The sequence below is a fragment of the Eubalaena glacialis genome, chromosome 14 (genome assembly GCF_028564815.1).
Source record: "Eubalaena glacialis isolate mEubGla1 chromosome 14, mEubGla1.1.hap2.+ XY, whole genome shotgun sequence".
Classification (NCBI taxonomy): domain Eukaryota; kingdom Metazoa; phylum Chordata; class Mammalia; order Artiodactyla; family Balaenidae; genus Eubalaena; species Eubalaena glacialis.
In genome coordinates this window covers 993,083-1,019,753 of record NC_083729.1, presented here as the reverse complement: position 1 = coordinate 1,019,753, position 26,671 = coordinate 993,083, and the positions used below count along the sequence as shown (strand labels likewise).

Below are 26,671 nucleotides of genomic sequence, written 5' to 3'. Positions count from 1 at the left end.
AGATGCCATGTGCCATGAAAGCAAAGCAGCTTTTAGAATCAGGAAAAGAGCGGAAGGAAACAGAAATTCCTGTTTTATTGCTCTTTTCCCTCCAAGTTGTGACCACCCAGTGAGATGATAAAGGATCACTTCCTAAGGTGCGTGGATGAAGGGAGAGCACCCGCCCCAGCTTCCGGGTCCCAGGAAGCCCACTCTCCCCACTTTCCTCTTTGGGAGGTGACCACACGGATAGTCTGGGAAAAGGACATTGAGAGGTGACACGTGCCCTGAGCTCCCACAGTCCCTGTTGGCTGCAAAATCATTTCCACTCATTTCTTCTGTGTAAGGATGGGTGGGAGGACCTCCTCCCGGTCCCTGTTTCCTGGGCAGAGCTGCTATAAAGGACTAGGAATGGGCTTACTCTATGGTTAGGATTGGCTGCGTCAAAAACGGCGGGTGGGGTGGGAGACAACACCTGGGAGTAGCTCGTAGGGGCTCGGGAGCAAGGGAGGGTTTTCTAGGAGGGGTGAATCTGGATACGAGATTTACCTGAAGGAATGAAACCAAGGGGTGAAAAGAATTAAAGGCACAGAGCGGTCACGGGGACTTTTTGGGGCCAGATCTTGAGAGGTAGACCGAGGCACTGGGATCTCATCAGAGGCACGATGAGGTGCCTGAAAGGGTACAGGGCCTCGGGATTCCAGGCTCAGGGTTAGAGGTGTCAGGAGTAAGGACAGGAGAGAGGATCCTCTTCCAGGGTCTCAGCTGGCTCAGGGGGCAATGGCTCAGCTGGCCGGGAAGGCCCCCCAAGCCTGGGTGCGGGTGTCAGGACTGTGTGTACTGTCGGGCCGATGATGCAGGAGGGAGGCTGGCTGGAGGGAGGGTGTGGGCTGGAGGGAGGGAGTGGGCAGGAGGGAGGGGGTGGGCAGGGGGTTCTTTACCTGTGGAACCGCTTCTCTGTGTGCGGGTGTGCTGACCATACTGTGCTATCACCCCAATCTTACCACTTTTTGTAGATTAGGAAGATTCTCCAAAATTAAAGCCACGATTCTAACCCTAACAAATAAATAAATAAATAATCTTAGAAGTAAGTCATCTCTCACTGAGCTTGACCAAAATAATTTTTTAAAAAATTACCTCCCAGACCCCCTTAAACCTCTTCCACCTGAACCACATGACCTAGTTTATTTATTTTCAGTTCCTCTACAGTTCTTTATAAATGAGTAGATAGGTTTTTTTAGGATGTTTATTGTGCTTGATACTTCCCAAGAGAATTGTGGTAAAAATAAGTCACCATACTGAGTACTTACTATGAGGTTTTTTTGCAATCAACCATCTTGTTTAATGTAAATATGAGCTGGATAGGCTACCTGCCTTAACAGATACACCCAAACTGGCTCCAAAGAGTGGAAGTTTACCTCTTGCTCACATGACAGAACTGGATGAGGGAACAGGAGAAAAGGGCTCGGCCACCTTCAGCACATTCTCCAAGGGTGGTCTTCATTCCACAGCCACAGAGGGAAAGAACACGCAGGATCCACCTGGGAGATGTGGGAGCACGGATCACTTCCTGTACATCCCATGGTTGGAACCAGGTCCATAGCATCACCTAATACAAGGGATGCTGGGAAATGTAGTCTACCTGGGATGCTGGGAAATGTAGGCCGCATGGGATGCTGGGAAATGTAGTCCACGTGGGATGCTGGGGAACGTAGTCCTTCTGAGCCCAAGGAGAAGAGTGAGCCTTTAGGCACCTGCCTCTCTGTAATGTGGAGAAGCCATAACTTTTACCAAAACCTACGTAAACAGGCAACCACAGCTCCCTGAGGTCTGCATAGTTCCCATTTTAGAGACGAGAACACTACTGCCAGTAAGGAGGAAGCTGAATTCAACCAAGGACTGTCTGGGGGCTTCATCCATGGACCATCTGTATCCCAGTCTGTCTGTCTGTGCATCTGCAAGACCAAACACAGGGCTGCCGCAGGGCAGGTACTGAAGAAACCAGGTCTCATGGGCTGGAGCCCAGGAGAGGGAGTGAAGAGGGCTGACCTCTTCGTCCCGCCCAGCCATCCCGCCAGGTGGAATGCCCACTGCCCTTGGCCTCTGAGGACGGGTCCATGTCTGCCCAGGAGCACGGAGGTGGGCCTTCCGTTCCATCTCAGACTGAGACCAGGGCCATGCTCGCCCAAGCCACACGTGGGGACGGAGGACACTGAAGCAGCCCCAGCGTTCCTTACTCAAGACCCGCTGATGGTAAATCCAGATTCCACAGCGTCGCAGCCCAGGAGCTGTGACCTGGCTGCAGACCAGCCCTGTCCCTGCTGCCTCCTGGGCTCTCGTCCAGCCCCCGGGGCTGTCATGCACCCCTTCCCGCCCTCTCTGAACCCCAACCTCCTGCTCCTGCTGCCTCCTGGCCGGAGGGTGGGGGGGAACAGGAGGCATGGCCAGGGCCCCCCGGACCCGCGGGTGGTCTTCTATTTGACAAAAGCATATTGGAAACATCATACTTCGCTCTACGACGAGAGGAAACATCTGCATTTTGGATTTCTCTGTGAGCTGCAGGAGGTGAGGAGGGTGGAGGGTCGAGGTGGCCCCTCCAGAGGAGTAGATGCTGTCGGGGGTGGAGAACGTTTTCACGCAGAGCAGACCTCGTGCTGATCTGGAGTGTTTGCGGGACTCAGCCAGCTGGGCACCCATTTCACTCCATAACCCTGAGTCGTCCAACCAGGCTGCCCGTCAGGAGGACAGAGGGACGCTGAGCAGCCCTGTTCTCTGCTTTGGTTCGGATGCGGGAAGAGGCCGGGCACGCGGCAACACCCGCCCCCCGCAGGGGGCTGCCCTCTGCTCTGCGCGGGGCTGGGACCCCCAAGCGGAGGGGTGCAGCGAGGCCCCGCGGAGGGACTAGTCCTTTCTGTGGGGAGTCTCCCGGGGCTGCGGGCCTCCTGCCCTGACAGAGCCGGCGCCCCCAGAGGAGGGGCGCAGGGCTCACTGGCGCCACGATGATGAGCCGCCAGCACCAAGAAACCACAGTCATCACAGCCACATGCCTCACTGCCCCCGTTTCACCTGCTTCCTTGGAGCTGCTCCTTGGACCACTGGCCTTACTGGTCCCACAGCTGCATGGGAAAGCCTTCGGGGGATTTGAATCCACTGCCCTTAAAAGCCCAGCTTCCCGCCGGGTCCGTGGTCCAGGTGCCCCCGTGGGAAAGGCCCCACATCAGGCAGCTCGGCCCGTCCCCTGGGCACCACCCTGCGCCGACCTCTGTCCCCGAAAGCACCTCAGGCGTCCCGACTGTTTAATCTCCGCATTCCAATATCTGACGAAAAGCACTAAGGAGGGGAAAACTCAGATCCAACATCTGTTCCAAACCGTGAATCCCAAAGGGCCCATGAAAGTTGGGAGCCGGGGTCGCAGCTGCCAGCATCCTGGGCCTGAGCCCGCAGGCGGCCCTGGGGCAGGCCTTGCTGGGGAAGCACCACCTCGTTCGGTGTTCTCAGACTCCGCCTCCCGAAGCGCGTCCATGCCCATCGCCTGTCTATCTCGGGCCTGGGGCGCATCCCGCAAAGACGGGATGGACACACCTAAGCGTCCACCTCACCTGGAGCTGGGCTCGCAGGGGCACACGCGCCCAGGCTGCTTCCCCCACAGGTTTCTGGACATTTTCTCACCAGTCCTCTAGGGAACCGCAAACGCAGGGGCTCAAAGCCACACCCCGCTGCTGTCGGATTCTGCAGGTTGGAGTTCAGCCTGGCCTCCGTGGGCCCCGGCTCGGGCCTCACCAGCTGGAACCAAAGTGTCTGCAGGTGCGTTCCCACCCAGCCCACAGCCCAGGGCCCACCCCAAAGCTCATCCGGGCCTTGGCAGAATTCAGCTCCTCGAGGCGCCAGGACCGAGGCACCATCTTCCTGCTGGCTCTCGGCCGGGGTGGCTCTCAGTGCTGGAGGCTCCCTTGGGTGCTGGCCACGCAGCCCTCAATACGGCAGGGGGACAGGCCCCGCCAGCCGTCCAGGGCTGTTTATGCATCATCACCGGGTCATGGGGGGGCCACCCCATCACCTGATCATAGGAGGGGCCTCCACCCCATCACCTGGTCACAGGAGGGGCCACCCCATCGCCAGCACCTCTCTCTCCAGGATGGGGCTAACCTGGCCTGGGCACCTCGCAGGGACCCAAGGGCTGGTTTAGAACTCGGCCTCCCACAAGCTTGCTGCTTTGGCCACAGTGCAGGGGTCTGTGGAGAAATAAATCTCTTAATACAGTCCTGCCCCAAGAAGCTTGGCCTGTCACAATTTTATAGGGAAAAGCAATGTACAAACAAAAAATTAACAATATGAACACACAAGGTCATTTTTCTCTCCAACAAGCAGATGGAGAAACTGAAGTCTTCAAAGCTTTCAGGTCCAGGATGTGATTCAATCTCAGTTACACACACGCACACACACACACACACACACACACACACGTGGGACTTTTGACTCTTCCGATCATTTCCGATCAGGACAACATCGCCCTCAATTCTTAAGCGAGCCTGAAGTAGGTTTTCAGGAACTCAGCAGTTTCTAAAATGTGATTGTGTTGTAACAAATCCAAAGTCCACACGTCCCCCCATTTTCTGTGACTTTCTCCCTCCTGTCCTCACTGTGGGACGAGAGCCTAGCCTGGGGCCTCCAGCACCTGTGCCCCCTGCATCCACCAAGGGTGTCCCTTCCGGCCAGCGGGCAGCCTGGGGCCTCCCAGGTCATCTCGTCTGGCCGTCAGCCCACGTGGCTGGCCCTTGGTATTCCTGGCCCCGCCAGGCCTCTCCAGCCAGCTTCCCCCCAGCATCCGCCTCCCCAGGCCTCTGAAGGGCAGAGGCGGTGGGGCCTCTGGGGGTTTCTCCCAGCCAGGCTGCTCTCGGGGGAGGGGGCAGGGAGTCTGTCCCCGGCAGCCAGGTCTCTGCTGCGGCCCTGTCTCTTGCCAGGTGTGGGTCTCCTCTCCGGACCACCAGCACCTCAGCTCTCTTCGCTTCTCCATCTCTTCTCCTTCCCCTTCTCTAGGAATCTTTATCTCGCCAGGATGAATTCTTCCAGAACCACAGCCTGTGCGCTGACTTCTTTCTGACTCTGGGATCCAAAACACTGAGACTTTGAAACTCACAAGCCCTTTCTCTGCTTTCAGCTCTAAGGCAGCACATGCTTCTCCTTCTAGCAAAGCCGGTGGTGAAAGAAAGAGGAAGAACGAAAAAACGCATCAGCTAAGGAACACTGGTTCCCACTCACGGCTCCCTGCACTGACCCCAGCCGGTGGGTGCCGTGCAGCCCCACCCAGTCAGCAGCGTAGCGTTCGGGGGCACCGCAACATGGCCAGGCCTCCCCACACCCCTGAGGTCCAGACACTAGGGCCACAGGGACATGAGGGCACAAAGATGAGGCTGGGATGAGGAGTCACCAGGCCCACAGCCTGCAGAGGGAGCGTCCCCTCCACGCCCTGAGAGCAGGAGGACCGGGCAGCTGGGACAGACCCCCCCCCCCTCGGGCCTCCCCGCCTCCTTCCTGGCCTCGTTCCCCTGGACGCATCTGGTGACCCCCGTGCTCTGGTCCTCATGACGGTTTGAGAAACGCTCACACTAAGACTGTCTTCGTTGGTGTGTTCCTGCCGAGGTTTGCTGGGAGGCAGCACTGGCCCCGAGCCCGTCATGTCTTCATCCCTCTAAAGGCAGCATCCTCCCTGCGAGCTGCCCCGGCCCCCCAGGTGCTCTGTCCAGGCCTGCGTGGACCCGACACGTTTTGTCCTCTGTTCATCCCCCGAGTAGCGTGGAGTTGGAAGAAACGTCCTGGGAACCAAATAGCACAAGAGGCCAGAGCCCTGTGCACTGGCCCCGCGGGTGGTGTCACCGGCAGGTCATGAGCCTCCGTGACTCTAGAGAAATGGGGAGAAAATGCCCCCGTGACCTCAGATCCCTGAGAGAGTCAGCGGGGCCACTCCAGTCCTTGCTGCCCGTGCTAAAGGGTCTTAGACGTAAGGTGAGCTTAACACGTCTGCCACGGTCGCCCTCTCCTCCTCGAATTCCCTTTGCAAGAAGACTCTGTCTCCAAAAACCTGCCCGAGCCCCCAGAGAAGGCTCGCTTCCTCTGAAGAACCAATGACACACTCCGGGGCTCTCCCGCCAGCCCCTCTGAAGGCCGATGCCGCCCCCCGGCACAGAATGCGTGACCGGCCGCCGTGTCCCGCTGACTGCTCTGTCATCACCAGATGTGCGAGGCTGCCGGGCCCACGGCTGACGTCCAGTCCCCATGACACTTAACGTTGTTTGATTTCAGTTAATACAAGCTTAAATGTGACCCACGCGGGCTGGGGGCTCCCACCCTGGACGCCCTGCAGGCCCCGACACACTGCGCCCGGTTCCCCTCCCAAAGCTCCGTGGCCCCGTGTCCCTTGGGGTCCCCCTCTGCCGTCCTCACGCCGGGTCCCCCCTCCCGGAACGTGCCCTGAACAGTCCCACTGCGCAGCCAGGGGTCCAGCTGGGTGAGGACACGCCTGGCCACACTTGTCACCACTGGCCAGGGGGCCGGGCCCCGCGTCCCCCTCTGCTGTGGAGCCTTTACCCTGAGCTCTTAGTGCCGGGGGGTGTCTCCTCTGTTATCATCTGTCACCCCCCGATGCGTCAATGCCGCCTGAGCTCATGGCAGAAACTCATATTTACAGAACAGTTATGTTCACATATCCAAAAACTGATAGAAATGTCATAGGAAATGGGAAAACACCTGGATTAGGAGTCCAAAGTTAATTAACAAGTATGATGGGATCAGTTTCCTAGGCTGCCTGACACACACCACAAACTGGTGGCTTCAAACAACAGAATTTATCCTCTTGGCGTCGGAAGACAGGGGTCACGACACGGGCAGGGGTGTGAGGGGACGGCAGTCCTGGGTGTCAACCCAGTCCCTGCCCCGTCGTCACCGGCTTTCCTCTGTGTCTCTCTCGTAAGGACGCAGTCACGGGACGAGGCCCTCCACCCCAGCACGGCTTCATCTTGACTCAGCGGCATCTGCAAAGGCCCCATTTCCCATAAGGTCCTGTCACAGGTTCTGGATGTTAAGGTGTCAGCATTCCTTTGGGGACACGATCAGCCCCCAGCAATGATTTACAGGAATGTGAGCCCCGGGCTTCCTAGAGACAAGCAAAAGGAGAAACACAGAGAGAAGCAGGTTCCCCGCCATCTGCTAGGATGCGGCAGGAGAACGAGTGGGGCTCAGGGCGGTGGGGACACTAGGTGTGGTCCCGCGTCACCAGGCCCAGGCCAGCAGGGCTGACCTGGATCCCGGCTCCATCCCCCGTGGCTCTGCCCTCTGACGCCCACCCACCCCGGGAGCTTCGTCTCTAGGCTGTTTCTGTCCCTGGATGGTCTGTCTTTGAGGATGCTCCCCTGGGTGTCATGGCAACACTTAAGCTTCCGTCCCCTGGACCAGGTGTGCCTAGGATGTGGCTACCAGGGCCACCGTCACTCCAGGAGGGAGAGACTACCACACTGGCCCCTAGGAAAGGGGCGGAAAGAGCACGCACATTACAGCAAAATGCCCGTGGACCCCAGACCTCAGCGGGCATCTCTACGGAAAGTCCTGGTCAGACGCCACAGGCTGAGAGCACAATCATCTCCGCTCAATCTCAAAACTCTACGGAAGTGACCTACTCTCAGTTTATAAACCCACAAAGCTTTTTAAACGGTAAAAAATTTTTAAAAGAGAAGTGAATTCCATCTCGTCCACCAAGTCCTGGGAGCTGCAAAGCTGACGGACAAATGACTCAGACCTGCATCTCCGGGAGAGGAAGGGGTGGCGGGGGACATGGGTGAAGGGGGAGCTCGGGGGGCTGCGGATCCCACGGAACCCACAGATCAGTGGGCCCTCTGCGGGGGGTTCGGAGAAGGCTTGAAAACAGAGGACTAGTCCAAAGTCTCTGTAAGAAGCAGCCTGACCCCTAGATGTCCAGCCCATGCCTCCATCACCCCAGTGGAGTGGGAAGCTCTGGCCTGGGACCCCAGGAGCATCTGGACACAGGGGTGGCCCTTGTGCTGGACTCAGGAGCATTAAGTGAAACATGGAGGCCCCGCCACCCCCCAGCTTGTCTCAGAGCCGCTGTGGCCACTCCAGCCCATACAGACAGGGGGTTCTCCACCCCCGAAACCAGCAGGTCCCAGAGAAAGGTGTGATGTCTGGAGAATGGGAATGAACAGCCTAGGATTTCCAGCTATTTAAGGGATGAGCCAGGTAACAGGACAGAAAGCAAAATAAACACACTTAGAAGATGACAGAAAAGGAAAAAAAGCTCAGAGAAAACAGACATTTCTGGAAGGAGAAGACTTTAAAAAAAAAGCTGTGATTTGTCATCAGACAGAAAAGGAGGATAGAAAGAATATTATAAGTTATTACATTCATAATTCAAAAAACATTCAGAGAACAAGAAAGATCTCTTTAAAAAAAAAAAAAGGTAAGTAAGACATAAAAATCCACATAGAAAGTTAGAATACAAAGCTGAGGAACTCTCCCTTAAATTATAAAGAGGTGAGAAAAGAAGATAATCTTTTAAAAATAGAGAAACAATTCATGTGATTTAATAACCAACAACTAGAAGTTTGTGAAAAAGTAGAGAGAAGAGAGAAAATGGAAGAAAGAAAATGATCAAAGAAGGAAACCAGAAAAACCTCCAGGACCAAAAGTCTTGAGTTTTTGGGAGCTTGAGAGTTTTGAGTTTTGAGAAGATCTTGGGTTTCTGGGTTTTGAGAAAGACCTCGCGAGTAACCAGTGCAGTGAAGGGAAGGTGCCCCATCGGCCAAGCTGCCCCCAGAGGAACGGCCACAGGAGAAGCCTGGGGGCTTCCTGGGACTGCAGGACCACCCCTCCCCAGCACCCAGGCCTCCCCGCAGGAAGTACCAGCCTCGCTGTCATAAACAAACGTCATTCTCAGCCACACCAGAGGGACACTCGCCCAAGAGATGAACTTTGGAGCCTCCTCGATTCAGCAGTGTCGGTCACAACACTGTCAGGAAAAGAACACCTGAAGAAAGACCCTCTGAAATGCCATCCCTGTAGGTTGTCTGACTCCATACCTGCTTTCACCTGCCCAGCAGTGGTACTGAGCGCCCTCGGGCTCAGCAGTAATTCCAGGCAAGAAGGGGGGTCAGAAGTGTATGAGCAACCCTAGCAGGAGCGCGTGAGTCACTCAGTCCCCCATCTGCTGCGGGGAGAGACCCCAGCGACCCTGTGATACCCACCAGCTGGGACCCAGACGCTCACAAAAGCCTCATTCCTCCATAATGCCATCAAAATGCATGGACGGAGGGGAATCAAGCAGGAGAAACAAAGCGATTGCAAAGCCTGCTACTCTCCTGTCTGACCCACAGCCCCTGCAAATTAACACCTGTGACTGGGAGACCCCCATCTGTCCCAAGCCCCAGGTGGGCACAGAGGCTCCTGCCCCAACGCTTCCCTCCCTCCACGGCTCAGGGCATGCTTTCGACACCAAATATGTTTTTGGAGAAACTCAGAACGTTGCGGGGGGATAAACTCCAAATCCACATCTTGGGCTGAGAAGGAACCACAAGGACACCCCTTCGCACTGAGATGGGAGCAGTTCAGACAAATAATCTGGGGGCAGAAATTCCATGGGGGTCAGAGGACACCCTGTGCCCCCAGCACATCCCCCGTGGTCTCAGGAAGCAAATTCCAAATTGGCTGCTCCGGTGAGTGTGACGTGTGCCCTTGGTGTTAACGCCGGTTCCCTCACTCAGCGTCTGCCTGCAGTGCCCGCCCCCGAGAGTCCCCAGTGTTACGACGCAGATGGTAACAGTAGTGCAGTGCCCGTCACCAGGAACCAGCTGGTGACACGTCCACAGTGTTACGATACAGAGGGTGGCATTAGCATAGGAATCTGTGCTGTACAGGGAGGTACCACGTCCTTACTAGAGGATTCTAACATCAATGGTGAAATCGTAAATAGTGAAAAAAACAAGGTACATAACAGCCCACCCGCACTTCTTGGGAGAGAGACTGAGTCACAGGGGCCTTTCACATCGGGGTCCTTTATTCTCGATTCCCAGCCACTCTGGGCCGTGAACAAACAACAGAGCAAGACACCCCACGCGCTCTCGAATTTCTTACTTTCCTCCCAGGGGACAACTGCACGGCCCCGAGTCTTTCTAACCACCCCCCTCCCAGAAATTTTTACTTATTGAGCTATTTTCAGGGGTGATGTTCTCCTGAAGGAAGTGCCACTTGGGGGGATGTCCTCATAAAACGCTGGGCCTCCGTCTCCTCTGTCCCTTTCTGAAGCCCTGGGCAGTGTCTGCCTGGAGCCTCCCAGGAATTCCTGGTGGAGCCTGGGCCAGACGTCTGGGGCCCCAGAGGTGGGTGCTGGTGCAGACACGGGTTAACTCTTTGCTGCCTGGAACCTGGTTTTAATTAGAAGCGTCTCCATAAGGGCCGCTGGGTCTCCGCTTCAGGACTCTCCTCTCACCACACCGAGATCCCCCCCGGGGTCGCTCCCTGGCAGGACTCGGGCAGCGGACTTTGCCCTGAGATCCTGGACCAGCGCAGACCCGGGGCACCCGGTGCGGTTGGCTCGGGCCGCCACTAGATGGCACTGCGCCCTCGCCGGGCACCCGCCACCCGGCACCGGCGCCCGGCCTGCTCCGGACACTTCCAAATTTGACCCAGGCTGGGATGCAGTCACTGGATCGGAATGGGAGGAACACGGTGCAGGCGTGTTTGCACAGAACACATCCTTCTGTGGGCCTGTCTGTGTCTCCTAATTTAGTTCCCAGCTCTGGCTGAAGGACACCGTTATTTGTCATTCTCGGCTGGCAGTTCACTTAACTGGAAGCTAGGAGAAGCAACTGGAGACTGAAATCTGGTTCTGACCCTCAACGTGGGTCCAGGAGTCTGTGTTTTAAACTGTTTCCAGGCCATCCTGCTGCTGCGCATCCGGGTTTGGGCCCCGCCAGCCTGGTGATGGATGCGTGGAGACACCCGAGTCCCTCCCTCCGCTGGCTTCTGCGTGACTGGGCTTCCTTCTCGTTACTTTCCGCCCTCACTCTGTCCTGTAGCTCCCTCTCCCACTTCTGTTCATGCGGGAGAATCGGGGCGGGCAGTCACGCGCTGTGCACAGCTTCCAATCTACAAGCATCCCGGAGCCCCTGGGCACACCTGGCGACGTGCTGGCCTCCGAGCAGCAGGCCTCAGGGGTGATGGCCCCAGTGAGCGCTAACAGGATGCTGTGTCACCCTCTGGGGTGACGTCCCACTGCCCCTTCCTCCCCCTGTAAATCTAGAAGCTCCGTGAGCGAGCGCAGGGCCCGCTGAGGCTCTGGGAAGAGCAGCGGGCACGGCGGTCACTCGGCCTCTCGGGGAGAGTCCTGCACAGTTGCCAGACGCAAACGTCTCCTCGAACCAGCACCTCGGAACTTCCTCGTGAAAACATTTGTTGTACGAAGGTGTCCTCCCCCAAAACACCTGCTAAAATCCCCATCAGAAAAAGTATTAGAAAATGTATCTGAAGAGACGTTCAGAAGGTCTCCCTGTATAAACGCAGATGTCCCATGGATGTTGCTTAGTGGTCGCGTAAGTGTCACTCTCTAAGGACAGGGTCCATCTAGCCCTGAAAATGCAGACGAAATACAAAATGATACACGTAGTATGAATATACGTAAAATGCTGTACATATACACTGGTTTACATTTCACCTGCGTGTGAAGCGCCAGAGGGACCCTGACAACGGTGCAGCAGGGCCCTCCAGTGTGGCCCCTTGAGGTCGTAGCCAGGTGGCGGGCGAGGGGTGCGGAGGCCCAGGCTTGGCCCCCGTGGAAGGTGCTCAGGTGGCTGTCCTCAACATGGACCCAGAAAGCAAGAAAGAGGGAGGGAGGCGTCCTGCAGAGACGCTGCTCAGACCAGGTCCCAGCTCAGGACGCAGAGCACACGCGGACCGGGCGGACGACCGTTCACGAGGTTAGGAGGCGGATGGGGGCGTGTGGACCCCGACAGGTGAGGGTGTTGGCACGCGTTTCAGACGCTCAGGTGGCACCCTGACGCTGAGGCTCTGTCTGGGGGCTTCTCCCTGACGACTCCGGCGGGGGCCCTGGTGAGTCAGGATGTGAGGCTTGCTGGTAGCTCATCGCTCTGCCCCCTTCTGCTTTTGCACGTTTGACGTTAAGTTTTGAATCCAACCCTTCTGTAAGTTTGAGACTTTCCATAATAAGGAAGTTTTTTATATTTTTATCTACTTTTGGCCGCGCAGCATGGCCTGTGGGATCTTAGTTCCTCGACCAGGGACCGAACCCGAGCCCCCTGCCGTGGAAGCGAGGAGCCCTATCCACTGGACCGCCAGGGAAGTCCCAATAAGGAAGTTTTTTAAAGCAAGATAGTCTCTCCCTCAAAGTCCCAGGGGCCCTCAGAGGGCTCATCTCCCTCCCGCCTGAGCCACAGCGGTCAGACCTCGCCCCAGGCCACACTGCGGCCCTGTGCTGCGTATCTGCCCCGAAGTCCACCATCCACAGACACCTGCCTGTGGGCACGACCGGCCCTGCCCACCTTCCGCTCTGGTTCCCTATCTGCAGGCGGCCCTTTGCCGGCAACCAGCCCAGTCGGGTGACGTGGGGACCTGCAGCCCACGGCACTTTTCCCTGCAGGCCCGGGGGCCCCCTGAACGTGAGACTAACTCCACCTCCCGTCTCGTCCCCAGCTTGTCGGGATGCCCGCGGGCCACGTCGGCCATGAAGAAGGCGAAGCTGTCGGGAGAGCAGATGCTGACCATCCGGCAGCGGGCCAGCAATGGTAACTGCGTGCGCCCAGCGCGCACCCCCCACCCACCGCGTCGGGGACACGGCCACAGCCTGGCCGTCCTCGCGGCCCCAGCGGAGCCCAGGCACAGCCTCGTCCCTTCGGGAGGGGGCAGCGGTCACTCCCGCCCGGGCAAAGCCGGTCCACCCGGGGGAGGCGGCCTCCCCACGGCCCTCCGCGCCGGGCGCTGGGTCAGGGGCCCTCGGGCCACATGCAGCCCACGGCTGTCTCCCTCACCCTCACTCTGGGGCGTGAGCTGCGTCCGTCTGTCTGCGCAGCCCTCCTTCCAGACGCTCCCTGGCCCGCCGCAGGAGGCGCGCAAAGATGCGGGCAGAGCGCACGTGGGGGGCGCGGGCCTCGGAGCCCGTCCCAGCCCGACCTCGGGGCCCCGGGTCCGTGTCTGCGAGCTCGCCTGCTTGCTACAGTCAGTTCGTGACCCCAGACCAGCGCCCGTGGTGCTTTCAGGGCCACGGGGAGGGGAGGAGAGCCTGACTCTCCAGCCACTTTCCCGCGAGGCCCATCCTCTCTGCCTTCTCCCTGTGGCTCAGCCATAAATGAGGGTCCTCTTCACGGTCTGTGGGGTGCTGCGTTTGTTGAATTTTTGTGTTTTCCCGTTGGAGACGCCACTGTTGAAAAGGCCCCCAGAGCAGGGCAGGGGTGCCGTCTGGTGTCCTGGGCATAAGGGGGCCGTGACACGCCTTAGGGAGGAAACCGGCTTCAGACAGGCTGCTGGCCGAGACTCCGGTGTTAATGAATCAGTACGCACGTTAAATGAGGACGTGTTTTTCACAGAAACACACACGCTGATGCGCTGATGGCCGTATTGCCACCAGAGGCTCGCGGGGGCATGATCGCGTGTGTCCCTGGGAGCTGAGGTCCAGCGGTCCCTAGTGCAGTGTTTGCAGTGACTTGGGAGGACAGAACTCACGCGTACGGAGACCAGTGCAATTGTGGTCACTCAGCAGAGTGGCCTGTGAGAGCCTCCCCTCCCAGCCCCTCGGGGGACTTTGTGAGGGACGGGGCTCGGGCAGAGCAGGGCCTACGGTGAAAGCGCTGAAGCCAGGCAAGGCGCCTCTCGAGCTCCGTGCTCCCCAAAGGAACCAAGTGCCGAGAAACACGGGTCACCCCCATGCTGGAGGCCTGGACCCACTGCAGGTAGCTCGGGCCCCAGGACTGGGTGGCAGATGGAGCCGACCCCTCCTCCTCCGCTTCCCGGGCTGCCCCGCACCCAGGATCCACGCAGACGAGGACCCAGCCCTGATGCGCTCCTAGCCTGGCGACGCCTGGGGCCCGGCCGCTGCCCTGAGGCCTCCATGGCTCACCGGACACTCATTCTCGGTCCTGAGGACAGCACGAGGGGTTCAGCAGGAAACGTGCCTCACCCTGCCCCCCATCGTTTACCAGGAAGACAGTCAGGGCCACGGCGCTTCCACCTGAAGGCTCAAGTCCCGTGAGCCCCACCTCTGCTCAAGGCAGCTCAGGGGCTGGAGATGGGGGGCGGGCACCAGTTAGACGGAAGTTCTCAGACGCACCCGCCAGCGTGAGGAGCCCATCGGAGACGCCAGGGTCACCAATGTCACTTCTCACTCAGCCATCGAGGGGCAGGACGCGTTGCCAGAAAGAAAACAGTGTCCCCTGAGCTCTTTCCAAAATATTTAGCGCGACATTTCACCCGCAAAACATCCCCGGGGCTAAAGCAAAAATCCTTTGGCAAACTGATGCGAGTCTGCGCCAGCGTAGGACTCCGGATAGACGGAGGGCAGTGCAGACACAGCAGGGAGAGACATGGAGAGGGCGGGTCTGCAGACCCAGAGGAGGAGGCTTCCCAGCGGGCGGGACGGCCGGGGAGAGCGGGGAGTCCCCCGGGCTGGCATCTCTCATGGGGGCATCCAACATTCAGAATCCTTCTGTAACCGCCAGTCACAGCTGTTAACCAGAAAGGACTCATGCCCTCTGGGAGAGGAACCAACCCCAGCCTTCATCCAGACTGGGCACCCGGCTCTCGGCTCCACCCTGGTCAGTGGGGTCACCCACGGGGTCGCCATTAACCCACCTCTCTGCATCTGAGCTCAGCTTCCTGATTTTAGGCTTCGGAATGTTTCTTCCTGCTGTAGGTTCTGTCACTTGCTTGTCCACAGACGAGGACCCTGGGAAGCCCAGGTCAGCTGGAGATGAAGCAGCAGAAGAGGGTCAAACCCAGGTCTTCCCAAGCCCAGTCTATGCTGGAGCCCAGGGCTGGCGGTCCCCTCACTTCTCACCTGTCGGAGCACCTTTTCTGCCAAGATCAGGGCACTTCTTAGTAAATCCAGAGCACACGTCATTCCGTGGATAAATGGCCTCATCCCTGTGTGTGTCTGACCAAAGGGCAGGACTGTGGGAAATTCACTTCTGCTCTTTGGGGGACGGGAGCTCAGCGGTCACTGCCCCCTGCAGCTGTGCCCGACCTTCACGGTCAAAGGCGGGGCCCTCACTCTGTGTGAGGCAGAGACCATCTCTCACCCTCTCATCTCTTGAACATCCTGAGTGCAGACCTTACCCGAGGTCACTCACCCTCCATGTGCAATATGTCTTCTTAACGGTGACTGAGCACCGCGGCCAGGGGACCACCTGAAGCCCTAGGGCTGACTCGGGCCGGGCCGCTCCTGTCCCGGGATCCAGCTTTTTCTGAGTGTGTATCTGAAGAGGAAGGAGTGCATCTAAAAGTCTCTGAGGTTTCCTTCCGGCTCTAAAATCCAAGGTTCCTTCTTTTTCTTTCGGAAGTTTAGAGAAGAGTCTGTGCCCGTCTCTCCCCACAAAGACTCTCACTATCCTGTGTCTCCCCTGAGTGATCCCACATCGTCGGTCAGCTCTCGGCTCTCCGAGCAGCCGGGCTCTGCGAAGTCATCAGGAGTCTCCTCCAGGACCCTCTGCACGTGGTCACTCCAGGCCTGTGAGCATCTCTGCCCGGAGTTGGGCTGCAGGCGGCTACGGGGTTTTGTTTTTTTGGTTTTTGGTTTTGGCCAAGCCTTCAGGAGAGAAGGAAAAGAAATAACGTTTTTCTGCTCTTCTCATCTACTGTCTGGGATGGTGAGCTGAGGGAAGGCCCCCTCCCCTGCCTGCAGCTCTGTCCGGGGATATCATGCACTTATTTATTTATATTCCCAGCAGCCCCAAGCATGGGTACTGACGCTCCCCTTTACCTAGAAAGAAAAGGAAACTCAAAGCGGTAAAGAGGTGAAAGCAGTGCCAGGCGACCTGGATGGGCACACCTGCAGCCAGGGCCCCGCGCAGAGGGGCCAAGTCTCTGAGCCTACCTGGCGCTCTTTCCTCTCCAGAAGTGGGCTTCGCAGCCAGGCACTTGTGCCCTGGGGCTCTCAACGGTGACCTGGGGGCACGTCCACATGGATGGCTTTCATTCCAGACCCTCGAATTCCACCTGACTCACTAGAATCCGACAGTCTGAAAACCCATCTGTCATCTGCCAGCTCTTCCCCAGCTTCCCCAGCGTCACGGAAGAAAGGCTGCTCCCGAGTCCTGGACTCACACACGTGCAGGCACTTAACGAGGAACCACTCACGAATGCTGGGCTCCTGAGGGCACTCCCAAGAGGGCAGGAGGGCAGAGGGCAGGAGGGCAGAGGGCAGGAGGGCAGAGGGCAGGAGGGCAGGGCCAAGAGCTTCAGGAGGGAATGGTGCTGCAGCCTGTGCTCCTTAGTTCATCCAGGCAAAAACTCACATCTTCATCCATCCACCCATCCATCCACCCACCCATCCATCCATCCACCCACCCACCCATCCATCCATCCACCCACCCATCCATCCATCCATCCATCCACTCATTCATCTCCTAGAATAAAATTTAGAGACGGAAAGGTCATCATGGGGGCCCTGGCTAGTGCTTTTATTGGATTTGTGGTGACCTCTGTTGGAAGGTTGATCTGATCTGCAGATTGTTTTGATAATGAAGCCTGATTTGCCACTTAGTTTACACAGTAGATTTTTTCCATGAATTAAACACTCAGTCCAAGGCTTTGATGAAAGTATACTGAAAGCACTCTGCAACATACAATTTTCTAGAAATATATGAATTTTTGGCAACTAAAGTCACAGTCAAAACCATCAGATGGCAATTTCGGACTTGTGAGGGAGAGGTGTGTCTTTTTTAAAGTCTTTAATTCAACAAGTATCGAAGCCCACTGCACTAGACCACATGCAGTATTTTTTCTTTTCTTTTAACTGTTTCTCAACTCACATGTACTGGGTCAGCAGGACAAAAGCAATTTGTGCTACTTTCCGGCCAGAGCAGAGGTGAGCCTGCAGACACCCCGGGGCTGTCGGGCTGCTCAGACAACGCAGCATTTAACATTTTTCTTTGGCCCCTGTTTGGCGAGTCTCGCTATAGGTCAGGTATCTTATATAGTTGGCTTATTTCTTACAGCCAGTGTGACAGATAGGGACCTTTTTAAATGGAGGGATTTGAGGTTTCTAGGAATTAAGGGAAGTACTCATCACAGGACTCTTAAGTAGCAAGATACGGATTCAGATTCCAGGTCTGTCATGTTTCAAAACCCAGCTCTAAACCCCAGACTTCTAAAACCTCTCATCAAGGCAGTTCAGGAATGCTGCCAGCTCGGTGCTTTGTGACGACCTGGAGGGGTGGGATGGGGAGGGTGGGAGGGAGGCTCAAGAGGGAGGGGATATATGTATACGTATAGCTGATTCACTTTGTTGTACAGCAGAAACTAACACAACATTGTAAAGCAATTATAATCCAGTAAAGATGTTAAAAAAAAAAAAAGAAAAGAAAAGAAAAGCAACGCCGCCAGACTTCAGGAAATCTCCCGGTAACGTGATCTCTGTCCCCTGCTTAGACGTTGGTTTTCCACAAAAGTTAAACAGAACATAATAATTGTTGGAAACTCTTCCATGAAAATTCAAACCAGTGAAATGGGCTCCCAAGATTTCACCTATATTCCAGAAAGACCACATTCTTGTCTCATAATTTTATCAAAATTCTTCTAGGTTTCCATTTGCTGGAATCTAGCCTCAAGACAAAGATGCTGACATGATGGTGTATTTTATATGCTTCACTGTATATTAGGTACCACTGATGGAGTGGTCCTGACAAGCGAATTAAGGTGATTTAATTGGAAATTCGAGGCGTGCTATTCTTTCCCACCGTTCTCTGGGTTTTATAATAGTGTAGTGACCTTCAAACCGCCAACCCTGAAATGGATTGTTTTGCTTACAATTCCACTCACTTCTCAAGGGAAACATGAAATCTCGGTGTTGGAAACAGGCAGTTGCGTAGCACATTTTTCACCCTTCCTATCATGATTATCCAAAATCAAATCTCTTGATCAAATAGCTCTGGGGGTGCACAAGAGGTAGTTCCCCAGGAAGAGCTACCCCAGCCTCATATACAGACTCTGGCAGGAGTTACCTTCATGACACGCAGTCATGTCTGCTCTTTGACACTTTCAGTGTCATATGCAAGTAAAAATTAGATGTTTTATTTAATATGTGAGAGAAGACTGCTCCTATATTAACCAATGCGTTTCCTTTGCACAATGTATTCTTACACTACAGAGAGGCTCAGAGCCACTGCCTAAGGGGCCTTGGGGAGACGTGCCCCCTCTCTCAGCAAGCGCCCGCACGGCAGAACATTAGAACCTGTAACAGTGGCTTCAAAAAGAGCCTGAATCCAAACAAAGATCAGGAAATCTTAAAAGGCAGCCGGACCTCAGGGTCCGAGAACAGAGGAAGATCTTCTGTGCTGCTTAGAAAAATGTGATAACCCTCTCTTCACATGGCTGGTCTTCAACAGAAACTGCAAAACACACCTGGAAAAAGAGAAAGTTTTAAATTGTTCAAACCTAAAAAGCTGAAGAAATATGACATGAAGAGCTTGCCCAGAAATCTTAACAGAAATTCACTTGGAAAATCTGACAACCCTCACAGCCCAAGGGTTCAGTTTACACAAACGCTTCGGAGCGGTTGGAAGACTAGCAATTTAAAGGAATGTGTAGCGAATCCTCGTTAAATGATAAACTGACTCATGATTTAGTTGGTTTACAAATCAGGATTCTTATGCACTTCTCTTGATTATTTTTATGCATTCTTATCTTGAGCTGTACCTGAACTTCAACTACGGAAGAATAATTACGTTGGCCACAGCCTTGATGGAGACCTCCCGTGTGTCAGGTTTTTTATTTACCCTAACTCAGTCAATCCTAACCCCTAATTTTGAGAGATTGCCATGAAGACCTGGTCACATATAAAAAGTGGGGGAATAGCAGACTACACCTGAGAAAGGGTGAACCTCGTTTCCTTCCTGGCAGTATTTTTTATTATATCCTTGACCTGCTTTTCAGGTGCATTTGATAAAAAGGAAGACTTTGCTGTTGATGTTCTGGACCCTGTAAGATGCTGGCAGAGAAGCACCTTGAGGACCTAAGAGGCTGATCAGGGGTCATGGACGAGAGAGCCATCGCTCTGGTTAAGGTCCCCCCCGCCCCCGGTCCCCTGGGTGACGGTGGGAGCACAGCAGGGGGAAGAGGGAAGACTTGGGCAGGTGCTCAAGACCAGCTCGTCCGTGAGCCTCGCTTCACACCTAAGACAGATCCATGGGGAGAAACGACTCAGAAGGAAGGATTATTAAAGGGGAAATTAAATTGAACACGATGACACGTTCCTCCTGACTGCTTTTATGAGGAAACATCATGCCGTGGAAGAAATGTGATTCTTTGCAGGAAGATGCTTTACTCCTGTGAATCTTTTTTTTTTTTTTCCATTTCACTGAAAACAGCAGCTAAGACTCAGACCCCCAGTCTCTCTTTGCTTTGTCTTCTCGACGCCTGGGAGGGGAGGAACCCTCCATGGAGGGTCTGCAGCATTCCAGGTTTCTGGGGCCTTCCGTCCCAGGCAGACTGGACCCCTCTCTCTACAGAACTGGACAGCGGCCCCCCAAGCTCCTCCAGGTGCCGTGCGAGTGACGGGTGTGGTCGTCCCGTACCTGCATTTGCCGGGTTTCTGCTCTTCCCCTAAGGACACTCAACCGTGCGATACCCGTGTCAAACACCGGAAGGATCGGGGTCTTTCTGACGCTGGCGAGGCCAGGTTGCCAGCAGCCAGCCAAGCGAGCCGGCCTCGGAAACGCCCCTTGTAAACCCTAACGATCGCCCCTGCAGCCGAGCCAGGGCCCCGGCCGGCGGCTGCACAGCCCCTCTCCCCCGGGACGCGGCCCAGCCAAGCTTCACACCCTGGCCATTCAGGCGGGGGGACGTGTTTATTAGTTAGCTGTCAATATTCAAAGAGCCTCTGTGACCACCCGCCTGAAGTCTGTCACTGCCCCCTCACCTTCCCGCAGGGGACGGCTACCTCAGCACCCACCGAGTCGGGTTTTTGGCTACCGGTCTGTTATCAGTTTTCCTACCCAAAATCTAGGCTTGGGGAGGGCAGGAACCCTGTTGGCCTCATTTTCAGATCTGTCAGCAGGCTCCTTCCCAGAGTGATGGGGGAGAAAGAGAGAGGGAGAGAGACAGAGATGCAGGCAGAGACAGAGAATAAACAGAGGAGACAATTCATGGGCTGCACCGGGTAAATCCATGTCCAGGACAAAGATGGTTTCGGCTGGAGTCGGAGGGTCACACCCTGAGGCTCTGGTTAATCGTCCCAGGGAGGTGGAGCCTTTCAGTTTGGGGGGCCTGTGTCCCACCAGTTGAATTTTTCTGTTTTTAGGTGCCTTAATTGTAAGGAGGATGGCAGTGGGGATAGAAGACACACAAACTGTGACTATATTTTTTAATTCAAGAGTATACTCTCCCAGCAAATTTGGTTCCAAATCTAGAAAGAACGACACCTCCGGGTTCTACCTGTAGTGTTTCCAGGTGCAGTGTCTCTAACCCCCTCCCCTCCGCCCTTACAGGCATAGAGAACGATGAGGAGATCAAGCAGCTGGATGAAGAAATCAAGGAGCTGAACGAATCCAACTCCCAGATGGAAGCCGACATGATCAAGCTCAGAACTCAGGTAACAGTTTCTGAGGCCCTCAATCGAGCCGTCACCTGCGCTGATGCCGGGGAGACGAGGGGTGGCGTCATTGCCTTTTTCTTTGCCCAGTTTTCCCTTTATTTATTCACCTTTTTTCTCGGTCTTCTGCTGAGATCATTTCAGTGGCAAAACTTGCTGTGACAGAGGGGCCGCCGGCCGACTAGTTTTCCCTCTTGTGTTGGTATTTTTAATGACACGTGGCTATGAGTAGCCGGTCCCGAGGAGCGCTGTTCCTGCAGCGGGTGAGCTCTTTCCCCCCCGGGGATGCAAAGACCCTAAGGTCATCACTCGGGAAACAGGGAGCTTGTTCCTCGGGTTCCCGGGGGCCGCTGCTATCTGTGGCCTCACGAGCCTGCTGGGAGGGGAGGGGTGGAGCCTTTATTGAGCACCTACTAGATGCCCCATCCCAGGGGCTTTGGTCCTATAGCCCAGGTGCCCACAGCGGTCCACATGGTAAGTGCCCACAACTCCTGCTGCACCTGAGATCTGCAGCGGCTCAGCCAGGGCCGCAGAGCAGTGGGCCCAGCGCACCCCGTTTGGCTCTCCACAGGCCTTCCCCGCCCCGGCTCCGGAGGCTCTGGGAATGGGGAAGCACTGCAGCCACTCACGGGCGAGGCCAGGGACTCCTGTCCTGTTCGAACCCACGCCCTCTGTGGCCTGGACCTGCCCCTCCCCAGCCATCCCCTCGGGGCACCACAGCCTTACTGGGATTCTTGCCCATGGGCTTAGGGGGCAGGGACAGGTCCCTGCTGGTCCCCGTCCCCGAGGGCACAGCCTCTCCAGGGAGGGGGACCCTCCAGCTATGCCCCCACCAGGGTCACCACAGGGACTCCAGGGCTACCCTTTCGTGCCCTCGGGCGGATGTGAGGCTGAGGTTCTCTGCCTGGCCTTCTGTCCACTTGTTTGGACACCAGCCCAGCTGCTGACCATGGCCTCACCTCCGGCTGTGCTGCAGCCAAAGGCGTGCCTGAGACAGGCAAGGGTTTTCCTTACCTTTAATCCAAAACCGCAGCGGGGAGGGTGGAGGCCCTGCCGCTGGGCTTTCTGGTATCCTTCGCCTCCAGCCGGGTCAGCGACACCGGGAAGGAGAAGACCGTGCTGCTGTGTTTTGTCCAGTGACTGGAGGTGAAGACAGAGCTCTCCAGGCCGCACATCCTGGCCACACAGGGCGCGTGCATGGCCCCCAGAAGCCCCGTAGCACGGCCGCTGGGATGGTTAGGGAGCGACGGTCACCGCGCCTGATAGCCCTGGAGCCCAAGCCCCAGCTGTCAGAGCCCCCCTCTTACCTGTGTTACCTGAGGGCTCCAGTGAGCCTTCAGTGTACAAATAGATTCTGATTCTGCTGCTTCAAAGGCACTGAATGGTCAGTCTGACCCACACCTCTCTCATCTTACAACTGCAGAAACTGAGGGAGACCAGGGTCCTCGCAGGGTCCCAGGTCCAGAGCCTGGACAGAGTTCACGGTCTCTCCATCGAAAATGCTCAGAACTGGGGACTTCCCTGGTGGTCCAGTAGTTAGGACTCTGCACTTCCACTGCAGGGGGCAGGGGTTCGATCCCTGGTTGGGGAACTAAGATCCCACAAGGCGCCCAGCATGGCCAAAAAAATAAAAAATAATAAAGCAAAATGCTCAGAACAGTATGAAGAATTACATTTTTTTTTCATATCATCAAATCAGTGATTGCTAAGCTCTATGTTTGTCTCTTATAAATCTTATCTTTATCCTGAGCCAGGTCTAGATTTCGTATAAACACGCACATGCCATCCTAGCGCCCTCCTCCCTGCACTGCAGGAAACGAGATGTCCCTCAAACACTTAGTCGGAGGACATGCTGCCAGTGGCAGGGAGGGGAGAACGCTCCCCATCCCCGAGGCGGAAGACCGTGAGCCAAGGCCCGGGGCACAGAGCCAGCTGCGCGCCCAGCCCTCCCCCGGCTACGAGCAGGGAAACCCCACCCGAGACATCAGAGTTTAGAGTTTATGAAGCAGAGATTCAGGTGATTCGGGGCACTCAGTGGTTGCAGTGTGAAGGCGCGAAGGCTCTGAGCTCGGTGCACGTCTGGCAATTGTGTCTCGTTTCTACGCATCCCCTATGATGCTGGCCTGCGGCTGCCAAGCTGCACAGGTGCAGGGGACCCACAGAGCCTGGCACACACTCTGTGGCTGCCAGGAGCACCCGTACCCATGTAACCAGCCTTCACTACAGCATCCAAGCTGCCTATTCGCGTCCACGACTGTGTCCCTGCAGCCCATGCAGATGGGGGCAGCTCTCCTGCCTGGCCGGGTAGTAAGTGCTGGTTGTCTGGTGGCAGGTGGAGGCCAGAAGGCGCCACAGCAACTGTTAAATTCTCTCTGGAATATTAGAGGAAGGAAGAGGCTGCCCAGGAAGCCATGGTAGACCTTTATCCGATGGAGGGATGCAGAGATGTCATACATGCCGGTAGAGACACCTGCCTCGACCCTAAGGAGAGGGCAGTGACGTGCCTCACAAATAAATCAATATTTCAAGACTTATCTGTGCAGAATTAAATTCAGGCTAAAAAGAAGACGTATTAGCTGCCGCACTGCATAAGATACTAATCCAAATAAATAATCCCATCACGCCAGCTGGAAAGGCCAGGGTGGGACAAGGACACAGTTGTCATGTGATCCTCTATGCACAATGGCAAGCAGAACTTTTTAAAAAATTGAGTGAACGTCGACACAGCCCAGGAGCCTAGCCCACCCTAACGCATGCATCCCTTTTCAGAAAGACAAGCCCTTAGAGTCCAGTTGCCACGTGCTCAAGTGTGATGACTCAAAGCACACAAGACAAGGACCCTGAAAATGACCTATCCTGCACGTGGAAGCCTCTTGATTTAAGCGGAGGGGTTCTTCCTCCGCATCAGGAGCTGAGGCCTCTCCCTGCGGGAGCGGGCGCGTGCCCCCCAGGCCGGCTCGTGTTACATGTCCCACGCGTCTGTGCGTTTCAGATCACCACCATGGAGAGCAGCCTGAAGACGATCGAGGAGGAGAACAAGGTGATAGAGCAACAGAACGAGTCCCTCCTCCACGAGCTCGCCAGCCTGAGCCAGTCCCTGATCCACAGCCTCGCCAACATCCAGCTCCCGCACATGGTAAGTGACTGAGCGCACGGAGCAGGCCGCCGGAGGCCTCGTGCAGTGCGCATCCTAGAGTAGATGGCTTTTTCTTTTCTATTTTCACCGTTCTTCGAACTTTGGATGTTTGCGGTTACCTCCCCCAAACCATAACGTTCATTGCTAGAGACTCTGGTGGGGCTGAACCGGTAAATCCCCTAAGATTAAGTCACTCTGAAAAGGCCGTTTAACTATGATAAGGACAGTGGCGTTATGCTATGATACTATTTTATGCTGATGTGAATATCCTATTAAGAAACTAAAAGTTGCATATGAACTACTATTTAATATCTCGTAGGATCCAATCAATGAACAAAATTTTGATGCATACGTGACTACTTTGACGGACATGTATACAAATCAAGATCGTTATCAGAGCCCAGAAAATAAAGCTCTACTGGAAAATATAAAGCAGGCTGTGAGAGGAATTCAGGTCTGAACAGCTGCTGTAGTGATGGAATCTTGCTTAAAAAAAGGATGCCTCTTGTTTTTTGCTGCTGTAATTTACCAGAAAGTGTTATATATTTATTTCTGTTTGAAACAGTGTTATGCTTACAAGACTTCATAATGATTTTATGTCTTGCTTTAAAGATAGTACCTGCAGAATAGTTTTGGAATACATTCACATTTTTGTACGTTTTCATATAAGCTGACATAGTGTGATATGCCATGTAATGTTTATAGCTGCTAATGTATGCACATTTGAGGGTATATATATTTCTGAAGAGGTAAGCCGATCAAAATAAATAGAGTGTAAATTCTTTTTAATGCTTTAGTGATTAAATGTTTTAGTATTTTGAACTGAAATGGACAAAAAACAAAAACAGCTTTGAATGATCATTTGGTGGTCCTGCAGCCACTTTTTAGATGTTATCATTTTGCCTCATGTTGGAGGATTTTACGGAATTTAAGAAAAACATTTCGTGTGCATATTGTTTCATAGCAAGAATTGGTTGCAAAAAACAAATGCTTTATTTTTGAACAATGCTTGGAAATATTATGTGATTTTTTTGTTTGTTTGTTTTAGGAGGATGGTGTATGGTGGGGCAATAAATGAGGTTTTTTGCATTCCAAGGAAATGGCATATGGATTAACTGTAAGAAATGAGATGATAAGTAATTTATTGTAAGACAGCATCAAGCCATGGAAACTTGGCAGAAGATTCAAAGCAGCTTAAACAGCACTTTTTAAACTAACTCCTGAGCATTAATTACATGGTGTGACTATGGGACCTTCAGTTAAGACAGGGGCCTATTAGAGGTGGATGACCCGAAGACTTCCTCTTCCATTCTCAGTACCCTTTGGAACAAACTTCTCTTACCTCCCCAAGAGTTCCGTGCCCCTCTGAACTGTCTAACAGAATCTGTGTGTTTTCATTTACGCTCAAAGATCATTTAAGACTATTTATTTCCCCTTCCACCTTAAAAAGAATTATTCTTACTGTTGTTGTTGCTGTCCTGATTTCACGTATGGGGGATGAAGGCACGTGATTTGTGAGTCCTCGAGTGACTGGGCTGATCTGTCTGCTGGCCTGCGTGGGCCAGCAGCTCCGAGAAGTGCCCTCGCCCCATGCTGACTTTGAATAAGCCCGGGTCCTATTCAGAGTCAGGACAAGTGTGCCCCACTGTCCCGTCCCGTCCGCTGGAGACCAGCTGACCATAGAACGTTTGCGTAGCCTTGTTTGACCTGTCGTGACCTTCTCTAAGAATGAATGCAATCAGATGTTGAGAGTAACTAAATATGCTTCAGCACGTTTTTGCTTTACACTAGATCATCTTAGACTCATTTGCACCCCGGAGACTGATTGTTTTACCCGACGACTGCACTACGTGATGCATAAGGACCGCTTTCCACGACTGCGCTCTCCCCTGCTCGCTCGTCCCTGGGACGACGTGTGTCATGTTTTCCGATTGCCGTTGACTTGATTTACATGTAATAGCATTCTTCCTTCCACGTCTTGATGTTATGCAGGAAGTACAAAAGTACTTAAAATTTTGTTATGAAAAAAAAAAAAGATGGGTTTTGTAAAAATAAAAAATAAAAATATTTTTAGCAGAACAGGACTTACAGGGTCATTGCCCCCACACGTGCCAGTCGACTATTTGCACTTACCTTGTCCTATATATCCGTACGGAGGTGTGCAATTCCCGTGTCAGTAGCCTCGTGACACTGACCCTGGAGGAATCTGAAGAGGCCTCCCGGCTGACCCGATGATGCTAAGGGAGATTACAGGGACCTCACAGCAAATACTCTGATACAATACTCAACCTCGGTATATATATATATATGTATAAATATATGTACATCCCAGCGGCACTTTAGACTGCTCACTGTACAAAAGCTTACAGTTTTCCAGGAGGACTTTAATAATTAGCTGGGAAAAGATTACGTCATGACTTGGGCTCTGCAGCCCCTTCTCTGGAGAGCCCTTTTTCTGTTGTGTGATTAGTTGTAGCTGCCCTGCTCAGAATTGCCTTTTTGAGAACTGAAGCCAGGTGCTGTGCGTCACCTGCGGCCATATGTCCCATCCAGGGCCCCGGCCTCCTTGCGGGGGGGCCCCCGTTGTTCATATCGGCACATGCATCTCCCCGCCCCGTCGTGTCTGCAGCTTCTTGGCCAATATAGTGATGCTTTTGGTAGAGTAATAGGTAGTATCAGTTTGGGATTCTAATTGTTCTCACCTATGTACAATGGAAAGGGGTTTTAAGCACAAATCT

General features: G+C 54.5%; 1 protein-coding gene across 3 annotated transcripts in view; it reads left to right on the top strand.

Moving 5' to 3' along the window:
- The window catches only part of MYT1L (myelin transcription factor 1 like), a 134,819-nt gene extending 110,426 nt beyond the window's left edge, over positions 1-24,393 (top strand). For 2 of the 3 annotated variants that reach the window (XM_061168841.1, XM_061168840.1), the window contains exons 18-21: positions 12,691-12,782; positions 20,694-20,797; positions 23,790-23,933; positions 24,253-24,393. In XM_061168841.1, the coding sequence (XP_061024824.1) occupies positions 12,691-12,782; positions 20,694-20,797; positions 23,790-23,933; positions 24,253-24,393 (481 nt within the window). Of the gene's footprint in view, positions 1-12,690; positions 12,783-20,693; positions 20,804-23,789; positions 23,946-24,252 lie in introns of those variants that run through there. The other variant, XM_061168842.1, reaches the window with a different exon arrangement.
- Positions 24,394-26,671: the final 2,278 nt, after the last annotated feature.